This window comes from Somniosus microcephalus, chromosome 4, assembly GCF_052327205.1.
Source record: "Somniosus microcephalus isolate GS21.2 chromosome 4, FLI_Smic_1.0, whole genome shotgun sequence".
In the NCBI taxonomy this organism is placed as follows: domain Eukaryota; kingdom Metazoa; phylum Chordata; class Chondrichthyes; order Squaliformes; family Somniosidae; genus Somniosus; species Somniosus microcephalus.
In genome coordinates, this window is record NC_140990.1 from 34,131,743 (window position 1) to 34,153,923 (window position 22,181).

Consider the following 22,181-nt stretch of genomic DNA (forward strand, 5'->3'; position numbering starts at 1 on the left):
TACACAATGAATGCAGCCTGTGGAACTATACCCCGACAAAGGAGTCAACACATTCAGGAGAGCAGAGGAGCGGTGTGGAGATTGTCTGTTAGACACCTGCAGGAGATATTGTAATGGAGCGCTCAGCCTTTGTCACACGGTGCCTCATTGCACAGTAATACACGCCAGCGTCTGATAGCGTGCTACTGTCCATACCGAGAATGTTATAACTTCTTGTCGGGTCGATGAAGAGTTTGAATGCTCCGTCAGTGGCGTTGCCCTGGATAGCAGATATGATAATTTTCGGGCCACGGTTCTGTAGTTGTCTGTACCAGAAGATACTGTCAGAGCCTCTGGTGGTCGCGTTGCACTGGATTTCAATCGATTGTCCCTCTTGTGCAAACACCTGCTGTGATTGGTGGATCACAGCCTCGCCGCCGATAACTGTCGACATAACAGAGACGGAAAATTAGACAAGAGAAATATATTTTAACTGCGAACGCTTTTCTGCAAATAACACTCACCGAAAATCAAAAAAGTGAAAGTTACAATTTCATTCATTGCGTTTTCCTGAATCTGCGCTCGGTAGATCAAGAATATTACTGGAAAATCGATTTAATTCCGGGCAATTCTGATGTGCAATCAATGATATTACATTCTATCAGGATGATGGTAAGTATCTCTTATATCCTCACTGAGGGCCGGGGAACAATGCAAGTGCTGACGCTTTATTCGCCCTGAAACGCCCTCTGGTGGCCCGGTTTCTCATTTATCCTCTTGAATAAAATCCACCAGGTTACCGTTAACCCATGGAGTACTGCCGGGGCAGTGAGTCAGACATTGACCTTTCACCTCTGGGACCTGGGGTCCAATCCATGCCAGGCAGAGGGCGATGAAGGTTTCCTCTCTCTCTGATGGGGGACTGGGTGGGTCAGTGGGTCAGACACTGACCTTTCACCCATTGGGACTTGGTTTGGAATCCAGTGGTGTCAGAAAGGATGGGGATCTATTGTATCTGATGGGGACTGAGCAGATCAGTTGGTTTAATGTTAATATTTCTCCTACATTCAAATAGAGCCCATAAAATGAGTAAAGGGCGCATTTGGTTTTGGATGGGAAGGTCTTGAAATTTACGGGGGAGTGTTTGAGGCTTGTTGTGGCAGGGCCGGGATATACCTGACTTGTGCTGTGTGCACTGGCTGCACAGTATCGACTACTCTCGCCTTCTAACCGCCGCCTAATCGAGTGTAATCTCCCGGGAATGGAATCCAAAAGAAGCACGTGGATATTTTCACTGCAATGAAAACTAGCGACGCATCAAAGCACCCCCTGTTCGAGTAAATACTTGTTATTCAAATCTGTCATGGAGGGAGAGACAGGGAGAGAAAATGAGGGAGAAACAGGGAAATCAACAGATGGAGATACAGGGAGATAAATTAAGGGAGAGACGGAGAGAGAAAAATGGAGAGACAGTGAGACAAATGAGAGAGAGACAGGGAGGGAAATTTACAGGGAGACAACAGAGGGACAGATGATAAGAAGTGGGAGAGAAACAGAGGGAAAGGCAGCGAGAGAGAAACAGATGCAGCAACAGGGAGACATACAGACTGAGAAACGAAGAGAAACAAATGAAGGCACAGTGAAAGAATCAGAAAGAGAAGGAAAGAGAGAGAGAAACAGACGTAGAGGCAGCGAGAGAAATGGTTGTAGGGACAGCGAGAGAAACGGATGTAGAGACAGTGAGATAAACAGAGAGCGACAGTGAGAGTAACAGATTTAGAAAGTGAGAGAAACAGATTAAGAGTAAATAAGAAGAACAGAGAGAGACCATGAGAGAAGAATTGTTTATGAATTCCAGGAAAAAAACAAATTACATAAATATATAAGATAGCACGTGATATGGAAAAGAGTTAATGCAGAAAATAACTTAAATTAAACAGTGGCAGTAGGACAAGTGTGCACAGGTTCAACTAGTAAATCGTAACTTTAGGACTGAGATGAAGAGATTGTTGGTCACACAGAGAGCGATTGACTTGGAATGGACTCTGGGCAAAGCGACAGAATCCAAGGGATGAGTTTAGTAACAAATAAAGGAAATTGTGGGGGTGGGATTTTCTGGAAGGATAAATTAAAATGGGTTGAACGGCGTTCCTCATCCGCGAGTGCCATGTAATCTTGCGATGAATCTGCCGCAGTGAACAGGCAAACACGACCAGGGTGCTCCCTCTGGTGGCGATGTGAGGTAATCGGCCCTCAGTTTGGGAAATCGTTTATTTCGCAAATTACTGATGGATGTTCTTGCATGATTACGTCACATTTTTCTTCTTCTTATTAGACACTTTAATGCAGATAATCATATACACGGTGTTAATGACAACTTTAGTGTAAATCCCGGTGATTCCCTGTGTTTATTTTTAATATCCAAGACATAACTGCTGAATGAATTCGCTCAAAACAATATGAAACCACACAGATTCCAACTCTGAGGTACCGCGTCTCATGATTCCTGCCTGTCTAATATACTGAGAGATTTGTTTAGTAACTGCTGCCATTTCAAACATGTCTCTGAGCTGCGGTAATCATATATTATCTATTATAACTGCAAATATTAATTGAGAATTTTGTCGTGTTGAAACGGGAGATTGAGACAAATTGGTTTTCTACACATTGCAACTTCATGGAACACGATAGAGAGAGAGAGAGACAGAGAGAATGGCAGAAAGAAAGAGACAGACAGGCGAACACCAGAGACAAAGAGAGAGAGAGACAGAGAAACAGAGAAAGCCAGCGAGACAGAAAGGGAAACAGACAGAAAAAGTAATTGGATCACAACTAACACTGATTGGTGCCCAACTGTCGCCTGTTCTGAGAGACCAGCCAATCCTGTCACTGCGAAACGCCCCTCAGTTTCCCAATAAGTGAAGCCTGCCCCTGACCTGAGATTACTCTATAATATCAAACTAGAAGGATCAACATAATTAAAACACTCTCTGATTTCCTGTCGAACTCTAAACCAGACACCATGTGCTCCCCGTGTTCCTTACTGATAATAATGGTTGTGCTGTCCGGTGAGTACATGTGTAAATGGTCATTGTGTGTTTCACGGATTATAGTTACACCCAGACTTTTGACACATTCTGTGTTTTGTTACAGGAACGAGTGGCAAAGATTCAGTGTCCCAGGATCCGTCTGAATTTAAGGTTCAGGAAGGTCAAACCGTAATACTGAACTGTAGTTACTCGACAACCTACACAGCCCCAAGTCTCTTCTGGTACATCCAATATCCCGGGGAAGCTCCACGATATTTGCTGAGGAGATATAACTCGGTGACGGGAGATAAGGCTCCAGATTTCACAGGGAGGTTCTCTGCTGTTTTGCCCAAAGAAAACAAAACGGTTCCGTTAAATATCGCCGCGGCTCTTGTCTCCGACAGCGCCGTGTATTTCTGTGCCATGAACCCCACACTGTTGCAGAGATATAGCGGATCCTGCACAAAAACCCACACTGAGAGTTCCAGTTAGTGCTCACCAGAGGGCGCTCTCACACCAATAAGCAATAATTCAGCCTCCACAGTGACAGCAACAAAACACAACACTCAACAGGAACAGGTGAGGTCCACTTGCGGAATTATATTAGTTTATGATTTCAACTCGCATTTATAATAAATTTAACTTCACCAATCTGATGGATGTTCTTGCATGATTACGTCACATTAAGGGGAGCCTTAAATCCCCTTGTATACTTTAAAAAAGAATGAAAGACTTCCATTTTTATAGCGCCATTAAAGACCACCGGACGTCCCAAAGCGCTTTACAGCCAATGAAATAATTTTGAAGTGTTGTCACTGTTGAAACGTCGGAAACGCGGCAGCCAGTTTGCGCACAGCAAGCTCCCACAAAAACCAATGTGATAATGACCAGATAATCTGCTTCAGTGATGCTGGTTGAGGGATAAATATTGGCCAGGGCACAGGGGATAAGTTCCCTGCTCTTCTTCGAATAGTTCCATGGGATCTTTTACATCCACCTAAAGGGAGCAGACGGGGCCTCGGTTTAAGTCTCATCCGAAAGATTTTCCAGTGCCTGTCTGCAATATTGTGCAGCCCTTTACACAGGGTTTATTTGATCAGAGTATGTTGCTGGGTCAGAGACAGTTTATACACAATGACCATATTTCACAAGGTTGTGATTGTGCTCTATAAAACAGGCCCCAAGCACAGAGTTCCCCCAATGTCCATTGTCCTTCAGAATGTCTCTATAGTGCCGGAATATTTTCTGTCAACATCTACAATCCCGAGTTTCCGTTTACAATAACCAGACAAGAGTTTCATTCCCACCCCAGTCAGTAAAAGCGGAACCATTCCCCTATAAGCACATTGATTGTAGCCCAGCTCGGGGTGTTTCCATTCACTGGCAGCCAGATCACCACCTTCCGGTCTCACAGCACCACTGGGGACACCAGGAAGTGAGGTGAGAGCATCCTGAGACACGACAGCAGATTATTGAGGATGGGAATTAGAACGGGTGTCTTCAAATATCCAACCCCCTTTTCATAGAGCGGACAGCGACAATGCGGCTACTCAGCATTTGGGCTGTGTGGGGAGCATTTCTGGCCGTTAATTATGGATCAAACGCATTTAATCTGCTTTCCTTTCCAACAGAGACACTGGAGCAGTCAGAGATCTCGGGCGTTGTGGGGCTGGAGGAGATTACAGAGATCGGGAGGGGCGAGGCCTTGGAGTGATTTGAAAACAAGGATGAGTATTTTAAAATCGAGGCGTTGTCAGACCGGAAGCCAATGTAGGTCAGCGAGCACAGGTGCGATGGGTGAACAGGACTTGGAAGGAGTTCGGATACAGGTATCAGAGTTTTGAAAGTGCTCAAGTTTACAGAGGGCGCAAGGTGGGAAACCGGCCAGTAGAGCGTTGGAATTGTCGAGTCTCGAGGTAACAAGGACACGGATGGTGGTTTCAGCAGAAGGTGAGCTAAAGTAGGGGCGGATTTAAAATGCTGTCACCCAATTAATGCTTTCGGTCCCTTTTAGTAGGAACAGACTTGCACGAGATACTTCCTCGCCTTCTGTTATACCTTCCTTTAGAACAGTGTCTTACTTTACTCAGTGTAGCTTATTGCAACGGGAAATAGAACTGTTATTCCAAGGGATTGTTGGTGGAGATATAATAGAGCCCACGTCGCTCCGTCACCTCGTTATATTGTGGCTGGTGTTCGGTAGGTATGACCATGCCTTGTGTCTGTTTGCACTAATGTGATGTTAGTAGACTTTCTATCTCAGTATTGTATTCAACCCTCAGTTAACTTTTATTCAGGGGAGATTCAGGCAATTTCAGTGTCACTGAAGGAGATGGTGTGAAAATAGACTGTAGCTACACAACAAAGCTCAATAACCCCGACCTGTACTGGTACCAGCAGCACGGGAACCTTGTTCCGTGTTTTATTTTGTATCGGGATAAGAGTGAAAAACTAAGGCGGATTTTGCGAAGGGAAGGTACGAGGCCGGCCAAACCAATACAGAAAGTAACTTATTTAACGATCACTTGAGCAGAAATGCAGGATTTTTGTCGGCTGAGCAGCACAGAGTTTAACATTAATCTGTCGCTGTTGAAAACCTCGACGAAATAAAACTGCCACAGACAAAGCCTTCAGTTCAAGGGAACCCGCCCTTGTCAATAAGAATCATGCACACACCTATACACACACACACACATATATGACCATACATATACACACACACACACATATATGACCATACATATACACACACACACGCCCATTCATGTACACACACACAGGCAACATAACCCAAGATAAACACAACTGGTTGACATGTTGTGGAGGATCTTTATTTATATTCAGCTGTGTTGTTTGAGACGGAAGATCTTTAAGAATTGTTCAGACAGCGCCCTCCTGTGTTCCTACAACCCTCACATAGAGCATTGGAACAACAAACACAGAGAAACACACATAGTGACATAGACACAGAAACTCATAGAACATAAGAACATAAGAAATAGGAGCAGGAGTAGGCCAATCGGCCCCTCGAGCCTGCTCCGCCATTCAATAAGATCATGGCTGATCTGATCCTAACCGCCAATCCACTATCACAGAACCATCTCCTGAATCTAACAGAATTAGACACACGAAATAGGAGCAGGATCAGGCTACACGGCCCCTGGGCCCGCTCCGCTACCCACAGGGCCATGACCGATCCGAACCTAGACTCATGTCCAAATTCCTGCCCGCTCCCCGTAACCCTTAATTCCCTTTACTTCTAGGAAACTGTCTATTTCTGTTTTAAATTTATGTAATGATGTAGCTTCTACAGCTTTTTGGGGCAGCATATTCCATGGACCTACCACCCTCTGAGTGAAGTAGTTCCTCCTCATCTCAGTTTTGAAAGAGCAGCCCCTTATTCTAAGACTATGCCGCCTAGTTCTAGTTTCACCCATCATCGGGAACATCCTCCCCGCATCCACCCGATCCAACCCCTTCACAATCTTATATGTTTCAATAAGATCGCCTCTCATTCTTCTGAACGCCAATGAGTAGAGTCCCAATCTACTCAACCTCTCCTCATATGTCCATCCCCTCATCCCCGGGATTAACCGAGTGAACCTTCTTTGTACTGACTCAGGCAAATAAACATACACAGACAAACAAGCACAGATAAACACAGACACACACACTGAGACATAGACAGAGACAGATAAACACACACTGAAAAACATGCAGAGATGAACACAAACAGCCAGATAAACACATAGAGAAACACAGACTGAAACGTTCGAGAGTAAACTGCGGTTAATGGGAAATTCTGAGGTAGTGATAGATATTGTGACAATATCGCGTTCGATTTTCATTTCTACAAAAGGAACTTTTCTCATCGATTCCTCATTAACTGTCTGCATCGCGTTCAAAACACGGGTAAAATGGGAAATCTTTTGAAGAATTAACTTCAATCGAAGGGATTTCTTCCTGCTGATGAGTAGTTCCGGGAGGTGCCCAGTACATTGTGGGTGAGGCCGGTAACGGTCAGACTGAATCCTCACCCATTCCCGGGATCAGATGATAAGATGTCAGGGACAAAGCAGAACAGCACAGGGAGCCGGTGTGCCGGGGCTGCAGGCAGTGAAACATTTGCAGGGATTTGGGCAAAGAGCTGGGGAGTGGGACCAATTGATTGCTCTTTTAAAGAGCGAGTTAGACGCGATGGGCCGATTGGCCTCCTTCTGTGCTGTATCATCTATAATTCTATAAGTCACTCGCCAAACGGAATTTGACATATATCGCCGTTCCACCTTTATCCCTGGGTCCAAATCCTGGAACTCCCCACCTAACAGCACTGTGGGAGCACCTTCACCGCACGGACTGCAGTGGTTCAAGGAGAAGGCCCACCACCGCCTTCTCAAGGGCAGCTAGGGATGGGCAATAAATGCCAGCCTTGACATCGACGCCCACATCTCAAGAATGGATACAGAAAACTAAGAGCAGCAGCGGGTGGATTAGGACAATCACCATGTGAAATCTCTCTTGGCTTCTGTCATTCGTTCTTTCTTTCACTATGACTTTATTTTTCTCTTCCGTTTCTTGTTCTTTCTCTATTTAATTCTTTCTCTCCTCTCTCCCACGTTCTATCGTTCAATCAATTTCATTACTTCAATTTCTTCTTTCGCAATATTAAAACCGTTCAACAGTTAAATTGCATCACGCGAATATTTTCTTTTTTTGAACAAGCTGGGTGAGTTTTGAAGGGAGGGGTGAATTACCAAAGAGAAAACCCGCCCAGAACAATATTCTTCCTCTCCTCCTTTACTCTACTGAGTGACATTCTGAGTGATGCGGCTAGATGACGTAGGACGAAGTAGAGAAACTGCATCTGAAGAGTCATCGCTCCTGTTAAACTGCTGTTCGCCAATTAATGCATTCAGTACCTTGACTGGGCAAAGAATTGCACGAGATACTTCCCTCACCTTCTTTTATACCTTCCAGTCGAACACTTGCTCACTTTACTCCATATAACAGATTGCAACAGGAAATATAAATGCTGTCCCAAGGATTGTTTGTGAATATACAATAGAACCCATGCCATGCCGTCACCTTGTTATATTGTGGCTGGTGATCGGTAGGTATGGCCAAGCCTTGTATCTGTTTGCATAAATGTGATGTAATAGACTTTCTAACTGAGCAGGAACGTGCGAATTGATACATTTTGGTGGGAAGAACGAGGAGAGGCAATATAAACTAAATAGCACAATTCTAAAGGGGGTGCATGAACAGAGAGACCTGGGGGTATATGTTCACAAATCTTTGAAGGTGGCGGTTGAGAAAGCGGTTAAAAAAGCATACTGGATACTGGGCTTCATAAGTAGAGGTACAGAGTACAAAAGCAAGGAAGTTATGATGAACCTTTATAAAACACTGGTTCGGCCTCAACTGGAATATTGTTTCCAATTCTGGGCACCTCAAATTAGGAAGGATGTGAAGGCCTTAGAGATGGTGCAGAAAAGATTCACAAGAATGGTTCCAGGGATGAGGGTCTTCAGTCACGTGGATAGACTGGAAAGGTGCGGTTTTTCTCCTTAGAGCAGAGAAGGTTGAGAGGAGATTTGATAGAGCTGTTCAAAATCATGGGGGGTCTGGACAGAGTAGATAGAGAGGAAGGGTCGAGAAGCAGAGGACACAGATTTAAGGTGATTGGCAGAAGAACCAAAGGCGACATGAGGAAAAACTTTTTTACGCAGCGAGTGGTTAGGATCTGGAATGCACTGCCTGAAAGGGTGGTGGAGGCAGATTCAATCACCGCTTTCAAAAGGGAATTGGATAAGTACCTGAAGGAAAAAAAATGTAGGGCTACGGAGAAAGGGCAGGGAGTGGGACTAGCTGAAGTGCTCTTGCAGAGAGCCGGCACGGGCTCGACGGTCCGAATGGCCTCCTTCTGTGCTCTAACCATCTATGATTCATAGAAACATAGAAACCTAGAAGATAGGAGCAGGAGTAGGCCATTCGGCCCTTCGAGCCTGCTCCGCCATTCAATGAGATCATGGCTGATCATCCAAATTCAGTACCCTGTCCCTGCCTTCTCCCCATATCCCTTGATCCCTTTAGCCTTAAGAAATATATCCAACTCTGTCTTGAATATATTTAATGAACTGGCCTCCACCGCCCTCTGTGGCAGAGAACTCCATAGGTTCACCACTCTCTGGGTGAAGAAATTCCTCCTCATTTCAGTCCTAAATCGCTTACCCCTTATCCTTAGACTATGACCCCTGGTTCTGGACTCCCCGGCCATCAGAAACATCCTTCCTGCATCTAGTCTGTCCAGGCCTGACATAATTTTATAGGTTTCGATGAGATCCCCTCTCAATCTTCTAAACTCCAACGAGTATAAGCCCAATCGACACAATCTCTCCTCATATGTCATTCCTGCCATCCCAGGTATCAGCCTGTTGAATTCTCGCTGCACTCCTTCCATGGTAAGAACGTCCTTCCTCGGATAAGGCGACCAAAACTGCACACAATACTCAAGGTGCGGTCTCACCAAGGCCCTGTACAACTGCAGCAAGACATCCTTGTTCTTGTACTCGAACCCTCTTGCTACAAAGGCCAACATACCATTTGCCTTCTTAACCGCCTGCTGCACCTGCATGCTTACCTTCAGCGACTGGTGCACAAGAACACCCAGGTCTCTTTGCACTTCCCCTTCTCCCACTCTATTGCCATTGAAATAATAATCGGCCTTCCTGTTTTTGCCACCAAAGTGGATAACCTCACATTTATCCACATTATAGTGCATTTGCCATGTTTCTGCCGAATCACCCAACCTGTCCAAATTGTACTGGAGTTTCACGACATCCTCCTCACAGCTTACCCTCCCACCCAGCTTTGTGTCGTCTGCAAATTTGGAGATATTACATCCAATTCCCTCGTCCAGATCATTAATATATATTGTGAACAGCTGGGGTCCTAGGACTGATCCTTGCGGTACCCCACTAGTCACTGCCTGCCACTCGGAAAACGACCCATTTATTCCAACTCTTTGCTTTCTGTCCGCCAACCAGTTTTCTATCCAAGTCAATACCTTGCCCCCAATCCCATGTGCCTTAATTTTGCACGCTAATCTCTTATGCGGGACCTTATCGAAAGCCTTCTGAAAGTCCAAATACACCACATCCACTGGTTCTCCCTTATCTATTTTACCAGTTACATCCTCAAAAAATTCCAGTAGATTAGTCAAGCATGATTTACCTTTTGTAAATCCATGTTGACTTTGTCCGATCCTGTCACTGTTTTCCAAGTGCTCTGCTATTACATCTTTTATAATGGACTCTAGCATTTTCCCCACTACCGATGTCAGGCTTACCATTCTATCATTCTATTTGCATTCAAAGATAACTTTTATTTCAGGGGAGATTCAGGCAGGTTCGGTGTCACAACCTCAGGCCGCGCTCTTTATGACTGAAGGAGATGCTGTTAAAATAGAGTGTAGTTACACAACAAGCCGCAGTGACCCCGATCTGTACTGATACCGACAGCACACGAAGCAGGCTCTGCGATTTATTTTGTACCGGAATAACAGGAGAAACGATGAGGCGGATTTTGCCACGGGAAGCTTCGATGCCGGCCAGGTCAACGCAGAAAAGAAGTTTCCTTTAATGATTACTCGAGCGGAAATCCAGGACTCCGCTGTATATTTCTGCGGGCTGAGAATCACAGAGTTTTAAAACTCATTTATCGCTGTACAAGCACCTCACCGAAATAAAACTGCCACAAACGGTGCCTTCAGTTCAAGGGAATCCGCCCTTGTTAATAAGTGTCAGCCATGGTTCAGCAATGATAAGCAATACACAGGGGAATAAACTTACAGTTGACTGTTAAATTGAATGTGGAAACCAATGGAATTAAGCTACAGTTTAATATTAAATTGGCTTATCTCTACAGTTAATTGGTAAAATTAATATGATTCCTAATACACTAGGCAACACAGTTATAGTTAATTTTAATTTAAACATGATAGCTAAAATACAGGGGAGCAATGTTACAGTTAATTATTTAATTGGATATGAAAAATAATACACTGGCATTAAAGATACAGTTCATTGTTAAATTGGACATGTTAAGTTATACACCGGGCAAAATGATACAATTAATTTTTCAATTGGATATGCTAACTGGCACACAGAGGAATAATATTACACTGTAAAGTCGGACATGATTACCAATAAAAGAGGAATAAAACTACAGTTAATTGTTAAAGGTATTATGATAACTAATACCCAGGGGAAGAAAGTTACAGTTAATTGATAAATTGGACACATAACCAATGCACGGGTTCGAATAATGGTACAGTTATCTATTAAATTATATATGAAAACCATCACACTGTGGATACCCTGACAGTTAATGGTTAGATTGGAGATGAAATCCAATAAACAGTGGATTAACGTTACAGTTAATTGTTAAATTGGACACGATAGGGAATAAAGTTACAATTATTTGCTCAATTGGACATGGTAACCAATACTGAAGGGAATAAAGCTACAGTTAATTGTTGATTTGGACATGGTAACTGATCTACATGTGTAAAGAGATGGGGAATTGTTAAGTTAGACATGGTAACTAATACACAGGGATAAAGTTACATTTGATTGTAAAATTGGACAGGATAATCAATACACGGTGTTTTAGCTACAGTTAATTTGTAAATTGGTTATGAATATTGATACTAAGCGCATTGCATAATGGATAATTGTTCAATTGAACATGATAATTAATACACAGGTTATTAGAGATATAGTTATTTTTGAAATAATTCATGAGAACTAATGCACAGGGTAAAAAAAGATATAGTTAGTTGTTAAACTGGCAATGATAACAAATACAGAGAGTACTAAAGGTATAGTTAGTTGTTAAATTGTTCATGTTAACTAATACAGAGGGAAATAGAGTTGCTGTTAATTGTTGAATTGGAAATCATAACCAATACACAAGGGAATCAACTTACAGGTAATTCATAAATTGGACATGAGAAACAACACAGGGGTATAAAGCTACAGGTAATTGTTAAATTGGACGTGAGAAACAATACAGGGGGATAAAGCTGCAGGTAATTGTTAAATTGGACATGAGAAACAATACAGGAGGATAAAGCTGCGGGTAATTGTTAAATTGGACATGAGAAACAATACAGGGGGTAAAGCTACAGGTAATTGTTAAATTGGACATGAGAAACAATACAGGGGGATAAAGCTACAGTAAGTTGTTAAATTGGAGTCAGGACATGTGTAGTCGGAATATGTGGAGTCAGAATTCTCCTATACAATTTCGCTGTTATATAATCCATGCAGTTATTCCACATTCTCACCTCTTTCTGTGTAAAGAATTGTTTTTTTCACCATAAAAGTATATATTTTGCCGAGCCATATTTCACCCTAGCGATTACATTTATTGTCCGCCTGTTTCCACAGGGACCAGTAGAGATTCGTCTCTCCTTTTCTTTGATTCATTCCGTCTTTCACCGATTGGGTTGATGAGCGGTCTCCACCTCCTGGGATTTCCCGGATTCGTGTCCAATCTGCTCAGAGATTCTCTCCGCTCAACATGACTCCCGCAGCCTGTCCGGACCAACAACCCGACCACCTCCCGGCTGAAGGAGGTTGGGTTTGGATTCACTCAGTTAGTGACTCGGCCATGGAGGGCTGACAGAACAACACCCCTGTGCATCAGACTAATGTGGGAGGGGCTTTCACATCGGGCTCAGAGACCCAATGAAGCGCCTAAAAAACTGCAGGTTCCTTATTTAAACCTGTCGCTTATTCACACAAGACACAACCAGAGATCCATGCAGCTCATCAATGATCTGCGTAACACTCCACGGGACAAATCAACTTGACCCCAGTAAAGTATTTCGGTCCAGGTCTGAGGTACAGTCTCCCAGAACAGCCCAAGGCTGCAGCCTCCAGCTCCCCGTCATATAAACCATCAGCTCCGGGCAGCAGAACGATGGGAATCCTCCTTGTTTTCACCCTGTGTGTCTGTTTACCCTGTGAGTACCGATCAAACAAACCGACATTGTGTAGTTTTAATATAAAGCTGGCCGGGTCCATCTGAATTGCGGACAAGCTCTGGGTTTTAGCCCCGTTGTGTGGTTCGGCTCTGATGGCCCATTAAACTCTCTCTGTTTAATTTCCAGGCTCTTTCAGCCAATCAGTGGTACAGACCCCGCCAGCGGTGACCAGGGAGGAATGTCAGTCTCTCACCATCACCTGCGTTTTCTATAATGTTTTTTCTGCATATCTTTTATGGAGTGGGGATTTCTTCAGACAAACCCAGACCGGGACAGAGTGGGAGCGGATCTCGAGCGGAGAGCGATTTGTTGTGAGGACGAATAAGCCAGAAAAGACATTTTTGCTGGAAATTCGGGATGTGCGAGTTGAAGACAGCGCCGCCTATTATTGTAAAGCTGAGTACTGGAACCACACAGTGATGGGCCTCGGCTTCCCGCGATACAAAATCCCTCACTGCAGAATCTGACAGAAACCAGTGAAGAAGTGGAGTCAATCTGCCGTTAAACCCACAGTTCCGCCTCGCAGCGTCTGCCCCGCAGTCTAGTTTATAATCAGATTGGATTATTGCCGTTAACACCATGAGTTTTGTAAATGCTGAGTGTGTGCGGGCGGTGACGTCTTTCCCGGGATTGGTGTCAATGAATGGTGATTGGGAATGACAGATCCCAGTTACAATTCCCGAACACCAGATGGGACCCTGTTCTAACAGCTGGAACCGGGAACCGCGGTCCCCGCCGTGTAACTAATGTCCCCCCATCTCACCGAGTACCGGGGGATTTGATGCTGATTTGAAACACTGTGTTTACTGGTGGGTGGGGGAATCCTCACAGTGGATGAGAACTGAGCAAATACCTGTGTACAATATAAATTCTCCGGGCTCGGAACCTGAATTTTAGGTTTGGTCTTATTATCGCTGTAATCTGGTTTAATTTCGTTGTAATTCCCTGCTTTCAGTTATCTTTATTTGACATTTGCTCCTTTTCTATGAGGCGCCCATCTCCGGCGCGTGTTCCTGAACCATTTTACTGAGAGCTCAGAGTCTCACAAAGAGCAGTTTTAACCGACCGGGACTGTGGAACACGGAATATTGTTTATTGATCCCTGGAATAATTGGGCAGCGTCGACTGTCTGGTGATGTGTGTCCGGCAGATTGAGGTGGCAGTGGTTCTTGTACCGGCGTGACTGAGAGCGGTGTCACTGTGGTGGGTTATTATACTGTGGATGGATCCGAGACAGCGGTGACTGTTACAGTTAGTAAGTGTCTCCAAACCCCACCGTGCTAGACTGTCCCGTTTAATGTTCACCGTCAGTTTATTATTGTGATCAATATTACCTCAAACCCCTTCAAATTCAAATAGCCGTTTTCTAATGGGGGGGGGGGGGTGCGGTTCATTGCAGTTTTAGATTGGGAAGCCGAATATGAACCGGGGTCGGGTCCGGGTGTGAGTCCGGAGACAGAAGGTGTGAGACCCCAACGGAGCAGGCAGTCTTGCGGGGTTTCACCCCCAACTGGACCATAATTGTTTTACCGGAGACTTCGGGGATCCCATGAACATCCCGGACTCTCTCTCACTCTGATCCCCAGTTGCTTTAAATGAGCGCAGATTCTCGACTCTCCGGCCTCCGTTTTCGATGTTAACTGTGACTGAGGGACCTCTCTCCGTCCCTGTGAGCAGGGCAGGTGGTCACAGAGCTCCCTCCGGGACAGGGGTTACCAATTTGAGCCGGGCAGTGTGAATGAGGTACCGGGAGAGTGAGCCCAACACTACAGCGGGCTCCGACACCTGGAGCGGCACGTTCAATACCTGCAGCGGCAGAAATACTGGAGCACAACACGGCGTGGCTTCAAATACAAGAGATCCGCTTGTGGGTCCAGATGACATTTCATTATTGGGCACTCATTGACTTAAATTAGTTGTATTTTATCTGATATTTAATCCAATTGCTTTTATATAAACAATCATTTTTCCTCCATGTCTCACGTAGGTCGAAATGTAAAAGCTCCGAACTACAGGTAACTTTCTATATTATTTATATTGTTCGATATTCTTTACCCCGCGAGTGGTTACAATGTGAAACTCGCTGCCACAAGGAGTGGTTGAACCGAATAACATCGATACATTTAAGGGGAATCCAGATAAGTAGGTGAAGGAGAAAGTGATAGAAGGATAGATTGATGGGGTGAGATGGAGCAGCGGTGGGAGGAGGCTCGTGTGGAGCAGTAACACCGGCACGGACCGATTGGGCCCAATGGCCTGTTTCTGTGCTCTACATTCTGGGTAATTCTCTGTAATATTTAATGTCCATGTTTGAGAGATCGGATTGCAGCAATTTATCTGTTTCCCTGGTTACTGTTAACTGAACCAACACTGGGCAGTGAGCGAGTGAGGGCGAGGTACTAATGTTCTTATAAAGGAGAACAGGAACACCCGAGGGAACAAGTACAGACCGGAGGGATGCCCATTTAGAACCAGCAAGAAATCATTCACCGAAAGGGAGAGAAATATCGGAGTTCACCGGCCGGGTGTGTGGAGAGACCGGTCTCTGGGCCCTTCAAAGCACAATCCGACACCGGGGCAGTGAGATTTACTGGAGGGATGGGCTGCGATTGGACTCCTGGCCATTTCTCAGCTTTGGATTTCTTACACTCCTGAGAAAAGACATCAACAGCAATCCACACATTCCTGGAAAGATTGAACAGGCGGGGACTTTTCTTTGGAAAAGAGGGGAAAACGAGGAGACCTGATGGAGGTGATTAAAATGATGAACGGGTTCGACGTGGGGAAACTGTTTCCATTGTGGGTGAGTCCGGAACAAGTGGCCACAAATATAAGATAGTCACTAACAGGACAAGTAAAGACATTGGGAAGAATTTATTCACACAAAGAGGCGTCAGGATGTGGAACCCGCTGCCACACGGAGTAGTTGTAGCAGATAGAGTTGCTACATTTAAGGGGAGGCTTGAAAAATACAGGAGGGAGAAAGGAATCGAGGGACACAGGGGTCAGGGTGGGAAGAGGTAATTAGAGTGGGAGGAGGCTGGTGTGGAGTATAAACACCGGCACAGACCAGTTGGGCCGAACGGTGTTTTCCTGTTCTGCAGATTCTGTATAATGTAAAACTCAGAGAAAACTCCGCCTGGAGAACACGGGAGAGAATCAGCCAATGGGCTGAAGGAATTGATGTTGTCAGAGAGCCGGAAGGGACAGTTCCCAGTGAGTAACAGTAAAACCACTGCGGAAACTGCACAGACTGAACCCAACCGACAACTGAGAGACTTTGGGACAAGTTCTCAGGCTGGCAAAAAACCGCAAACAGCACAAAGTGAGCGACCCAGATGTAGAAATAAAAGGAAAGTAACTGTCTGACTGTAAATAATTCAAATTAAAGTGATATGGAACAAACGGGCCCCAGTGATGGAAGGAAAGAGACAAATAGAGCGAGAGGCAGACAGGAGCTCCAGTGAACTGTTAAACTGCAGTAAAAGATTGACCTTTGACCCACAGATGTTCAGAGTCAGTTTGGCTCAATCGATGCTGACGAATCTCATTGCTTTCTGTTGGATCTTGCTGTGCGCAGTGACATTACACAGCCGGGTCACTCCCGGTCAAACATCATTGGAAAGTCGTTGTCTCAGTGAGAAGGAGAATGGACTATTATTTATTTCGGGTTTCTCTTTCACCGAGAGCAATAAAAACAGAAATGTAATAGAAATCTTAGAATCATACAACAGAGAATGAGGTCATTCGGCCCACCTTGCCTGTGCGGCTCTTTGAAGGAGTTATTCAATTAGTCCCACTCGCCCCGCTCTTTCCCCATAGCCCTGACTGATTTTCCTTTTCCAGTATTGATCAAATATCCTGTTGAAAGTTACTATTGAATCGTCTCCCACCACCCTTTCAGGCAGTGCATTCCAGATCATAACAACTCGCTGCGTAAATACATTTCTCCTCAGCGCTCCCAAGCCACCCCCCACCCCCGCGCCGGTTCCTTTGCCAATGACAGTGAATAAAGTCGAACAGTCTTCAGATGAAGAACGTCAATAGCGCGAAAGGCAGAACTATTCCTGTGATTGACAAGTGTCCCCGGGTAAAGAACAGCCAAATAAATAACATTTCCCCATTTTAATCCCGCAGATTTCAGTTCCCCGGTGTCCCAGGGTCCGCCTCTACAAGCTTCTGCTGCCTGTGACACCGTTCCTTTAAGCTGCGAATATTCAGGGTTCTGTCAGTACACAGAACACTGGTACCGTCAGACCCCAGGGTAGGCTCCGAAATACCTGCTTCAGAGACACACTTCAGGAGAGGTGAATAAAGAAAACGCTGCTGGGGGCCGAATTTCTGCTTCTGTCGATGGTGTGCAGAAAATCAGCAGGTTAAACGTCGCGAAATTGCAACTGAGTGACTCCGCTGTTTATTACTGTGCACTGTGACCGCGCACAACACAGTGATACAGAGCACGGAGAGAGCCAAATAAAAACCTGAACATGGTGGGGATTACAGACACACAGTGATACAGAGCTCGGAGAGAGTTCACAAACCTGAACATGGTGGGGATTACAGACACACAGTGATACAGAGCTCGGAGAGAGTTCACAAACCTGAACATGGTGGGGATTACAGACACACAGTGATACAGAGCATGGAGAGAGTTCACAAACCTGAACATGGTGGGGATTACAGACACACAGTGATACAGAGCACGGAGAGAGTTCACAAACCTGAACAAGGTGGGGATTACAGACACACAGTGATACAGAGCTCGGAGAGAGTTCACAAACCTGAACATGGTGGGGATAACAGACACACAGTGATACAGAGCATGGAGAGAGTTCACAAACCTGAACATGGTGGGGATTACAGACACACAGTGAAACAGGGCACGGAGAGAGTTCACAAACCTGAACTTGGTGCGGATTACAGACCCACAGTGATACAGAGCACGGGGAGAGTTCACAAACCTGAACGTGGTGGGGAATTACAGACATACAGTGTATAGTAATCTGGGATGTAATGCTTAAGTTATCCACCAGAGGGAGACAAATATTAAGGGATCATATTTACCAGTATTAAGGTAATGTCCTGGCACACCACTTATTAAGGTAGTGGTATTGCATTCTGGGTATGACTCAGAGGTTGATCCTCCATCTTTGTGATCGCACAGTAAGAAATAGAGTGTGTTTGCTGCAGCTGTAAGAGCTATGTTCTCTGCTAAATTGTTTAATTAAAAGGTTGGGTTTTGGTTCCTGAAGTCTGGCTTATCTCCGTTTCTGACCTTACCACTCAGATATCACATTTGGCGACGAGGCTGAACTGATCTCATCTTGAAGAAGGAAAAATAAAAGAAAAGCACTGAATCAAGGAATCATGGCTGCTATGGTAGGACAGCTCTCTGCTTTTGATGTTCAGATGCAGACCTGGAACGAATACAGTGAGTTGCTGGAGCATTTCTTTGTAGCAAATGATATAGTTGATGTTAGGAAAAGGAGAGCTATTTTGCTCCCTTCCGTGGGAAGTCAGACGTATAGTTTAATGAGGAATTATGCAGTCCTGAAAAGCCAGAGACAGTACATTTGCTGCATTAGTGGGCTTGCTGAAGGATCATTTCAATCACAGACCGAGTGAGATTGTATAGCATTTCAAATTTAATTCACAGACCAGGAAACCGGGAAAGGCTGTATTGGATTATGTAGCGGTGTTGAGAAAACTGGCACATGATTGCAATTACGGGAACAGTTTGAAAGACATGCTGAGAGATAGGCTTGTTTGCGGGATAATGGATGCTCGAATGCAGAGGAGATTATTGTCTGTGACTGGGCTTACGTATGAAAAAGCGTTGGAACTTGCTCAAGCCATAGCGACATCTAACCGAGATGTAAAAGAAATACAAAGTTCAGACTGGGCTACTACGAGACAAGTTGCAGGTCCGCTGGTGCACAAGTTAAATATGAGTCAGAAACCACAACGTGAGCATGTAAAGGCATGTTATAGATGCAATGGAGATCACCTGGCGAGGGAATGCAGGTTTCTGGAGGAAAAGTGCCACAAGTGTGGGAAAAAGGACATATAAAACGTGCATGCCGAGCAAAAGCTACCCTGGAGGTATACAAACCTAAAGGGGGAGAAAAGCAAAGCCTAGTAAGAGAAGTGAAAAAACAGGGAGCACATCACATCAGTGGAGAAGCTGAGAAAGAAGACGACAAGTTCATATTGCATAGTATGGTAGAGGACATTCCAAAAGTGGATCCTATCACTTTGCAACTGATAGTAAATGACTCTAAGGTGAACTTTGAGGTGGATACTGGATGCAGCGTAACCATAATAAACAGGGAGGAGTACTCAAAATTGTGGAACCATGCAAAAGTTCCAGAGTTAAAGTCTTGCTCTATGCAGCTTAAAACACATACCGGTGAACGAGTGGTGACATTGGGTACAGCTACTGTAACTGTGCAACACAGGGAGACAGTGGAACAGCTACCTGTAGTTGTAGTATCGGGTTCTGGACCAAACTTGTTAGGTCGGGGCTGGATACGAGAACTTAAATTAGATTGGGGAGCAATAAATCAACTAGAGGGAGGCAAACAATTGTCTTTGCAAGACGTGTTGATTGAACATGAGAACGTGTTCAAGGAAGAACTTGAAACATTTAATGGCCCCCCAGCTAAGATTTATGTAGACAAGGAGGCACTGCTAAGGTTTTTTAAACAACGACCTGTGCCGTATGCCATGAAACCGAAGGTAGAGGCTGAGCTTGACCGTCTTTTGAGAGAGAACATTCTGGAACCCGTAAAATGTTCAGAATGGGCAGCTCCCATTGTACCTGTTTTAAAACCAGACAATTCGGTAAGAATCTGTGGAGATTATAAATTGACAGTAAATAGGGTGTCTAAACTAGAACAGTATCCTATTCCTAAAACTGAGGATCTTTTTGCAAACCTGGCTGGAGGGAAGAAATTCACGAAGCTGGATATGAGTCATGCATACTTGCAGATTACACCAGATGAGGAATCCCAGAATTATGTAACCATAAATACACACAAGGGTTTGTTTACCTATAACCGCTTGCCATTTGGTGTCTCATCTAGTCCAGCTATCTTCCAGATGACTATCGAGGCTGTACTGCAAGGGATTCCATATGTTTCAATCTATCTAGATGATATTCTGGTGACGGGAAGAACTGATCAGGAGCATCTGAGCACTCTGAGAGAGATCAAAGCAGTACCACAGATGGTATCACCCCGGGTCCAGAGGTGGGCAGTGACGTTGAGGGCATATGAGTATGTCATCGTTTACAAGGCGGGCAAGTACCATGGGAACGCAGATGCCTTGAGTCGTCTTCCACTACCAGGTACACCTATCCGTGCAGCTCCAGAGGACAGAGTTTTGATGTTGGAGGACACGGACATGGCAATTGTGACTGCGGAACAAGTAAGGACTTAGACTGCTAAGGATCCAAGTACTGTCTAGAGTCCGAGAATATGTGATGAGGGGTTGGCCACAGCATCCGGGAAGGACTGATTTCACACCTTACACTGTCGGGAAAACAGAGCTGAGTGTGCAGGATGGTTGTGTGTTGTGGGGAGCTCGAGTGATTATTCCACAGCCAGCACGACAGTCTATCCTATTGCAACTACATCAGTGTCATCCTGGAGTTTCGCATATGAAAGCCTTGGCAAGGAGTTACTTGTGGTGGCTAAAGCTAGATGAGGAGATAGAAAATCTAGTCAAGACATGCAGCACTTGTCAACTACGCAGGAAGGCACCAGCAGCGGCTCCACTCCACCCCTGGGAGGGGCCGGATAAACCATGGAGATGATTACATGTAGATTATGCGGGTCCATTCATGGGAAAGATGTTCCTCATAATCATTGATGCACATTCCAAATGGATGGATGTGTATCCTGTAAATTCTGCTTCATCTATTATTACTATAGACTGCCTGCATAGGAGTTTTAGTAATCAAGGGATAGCGGAGATCGTAGTAAGTGACAATGCCACGTGTTTTCTGAGTACAGAAACAAAAGAGTTCATGAGAAACAATGGCATAGTGCACGTGACTTCAACTCCATACATCCGTCTTCAAATGGACTTGTGGAGAGAGCCGTACAAGCATTTAAGGAGATGATGAAAAGAAGTGCGGAAGGGAGTTTGGCAGCAAAGGTGTCACGAGTTCTGTTCAGCTACAGAATAACACCTCAATCTACCACAGGATTCTCTCCTGCTGAGTTGTTGTTAGGACGTCGACTATGCTCCACTCTTGACCTGGTTCACCCAGATCTAAAAAGGAAGGTGGAAACTGACAAATCAAACAAAAGGAGAACCATGCCAGAAGGACAAAGAGCTGCAGGTTTGGAGAAGGAGATGCGGTCCTTACCAGGAATTTCAGTTATGGTCCAAAATGGATTCCTGGTGTCATAGACCGGTCCAGTTTCATATACGGTCATGGTGGGAACTGGTCAGGTAGTACGCAGACATGTGGATCAAATACTGACCAGACAAAGGGAAATCGAACTGGAGGTTCCAGAGGAAATGTTGGTCCCCAGTTATCCAAATGCATTGGTGGTACCAACACCACGAACAGAGCCAGTTATGCCTGGACCCCTTCATCAAGAGGAAACTGTTAAGTCTGTGGGTTGTATTATAAATAATCACAGACTCCACTGTTAACAAAATAAAACACGTCTTTACTATTCAGAGGCTCGGGCGATTCTGCCCTAGTTAACGTATCACAACCCTTATATACTGGTGTGGTCACTATCGGTATTACAGTATACATGAGCCAATAGATAGTGCCACCCTAAAGTAGTGCTCTTAAAGGCGAACGGTTACATTCTATAGTTCCCTTAAAGGTAAACGGTTACATACACAACACTCCTCCCTTCCTAGCTTATTACTTACAGAATCCCGTTAAACATACAATCTTCAACTTTATATAAACAGTTTGCAGATATACTCTCGATGGAGTCAACGTCATATAACAATTTACAGATATACTCTCAATGGAGTCAACGTCATATAACAGTTTACAAACATACTCTCAGTGGAATCAGTTTACAGGTTCAGTCTCTGTGGGAACAGTTCATAAATTCAGTCTCTGGTATTAATTCGTTCCAGACAGCATC

At 44.7% G+C, this 22,181-nt stretch overlaps 1 pseudogene and 1 gene segment (V, D, J or C); both read left to right on the plus strand.

Annotated features, from left to right (window-relative positions):
* Positions 1-3,031: 3,031 nt before the first annotated feature.
* Positions 3,032-3,500, plus strand: LOC147118593 (T cell receptor alpha variable 9-1-like). The segment is given in 2 exon segments: positions 3,032-3,047; positions 3,133-3,500. Coding segments are annotated over 2 exon segments (384 nt in total).
* A 9,495-nt stretch (positions 3,501-12,995) lies between these two features.
* Positions 12,996-17,492, plus strand: LOC147118594 (uncharacterized; annotated as a pseudogene).
* The last annotated feature ends 4,689 nt before the right edge of the window (positions 17,493-22,181 follow it).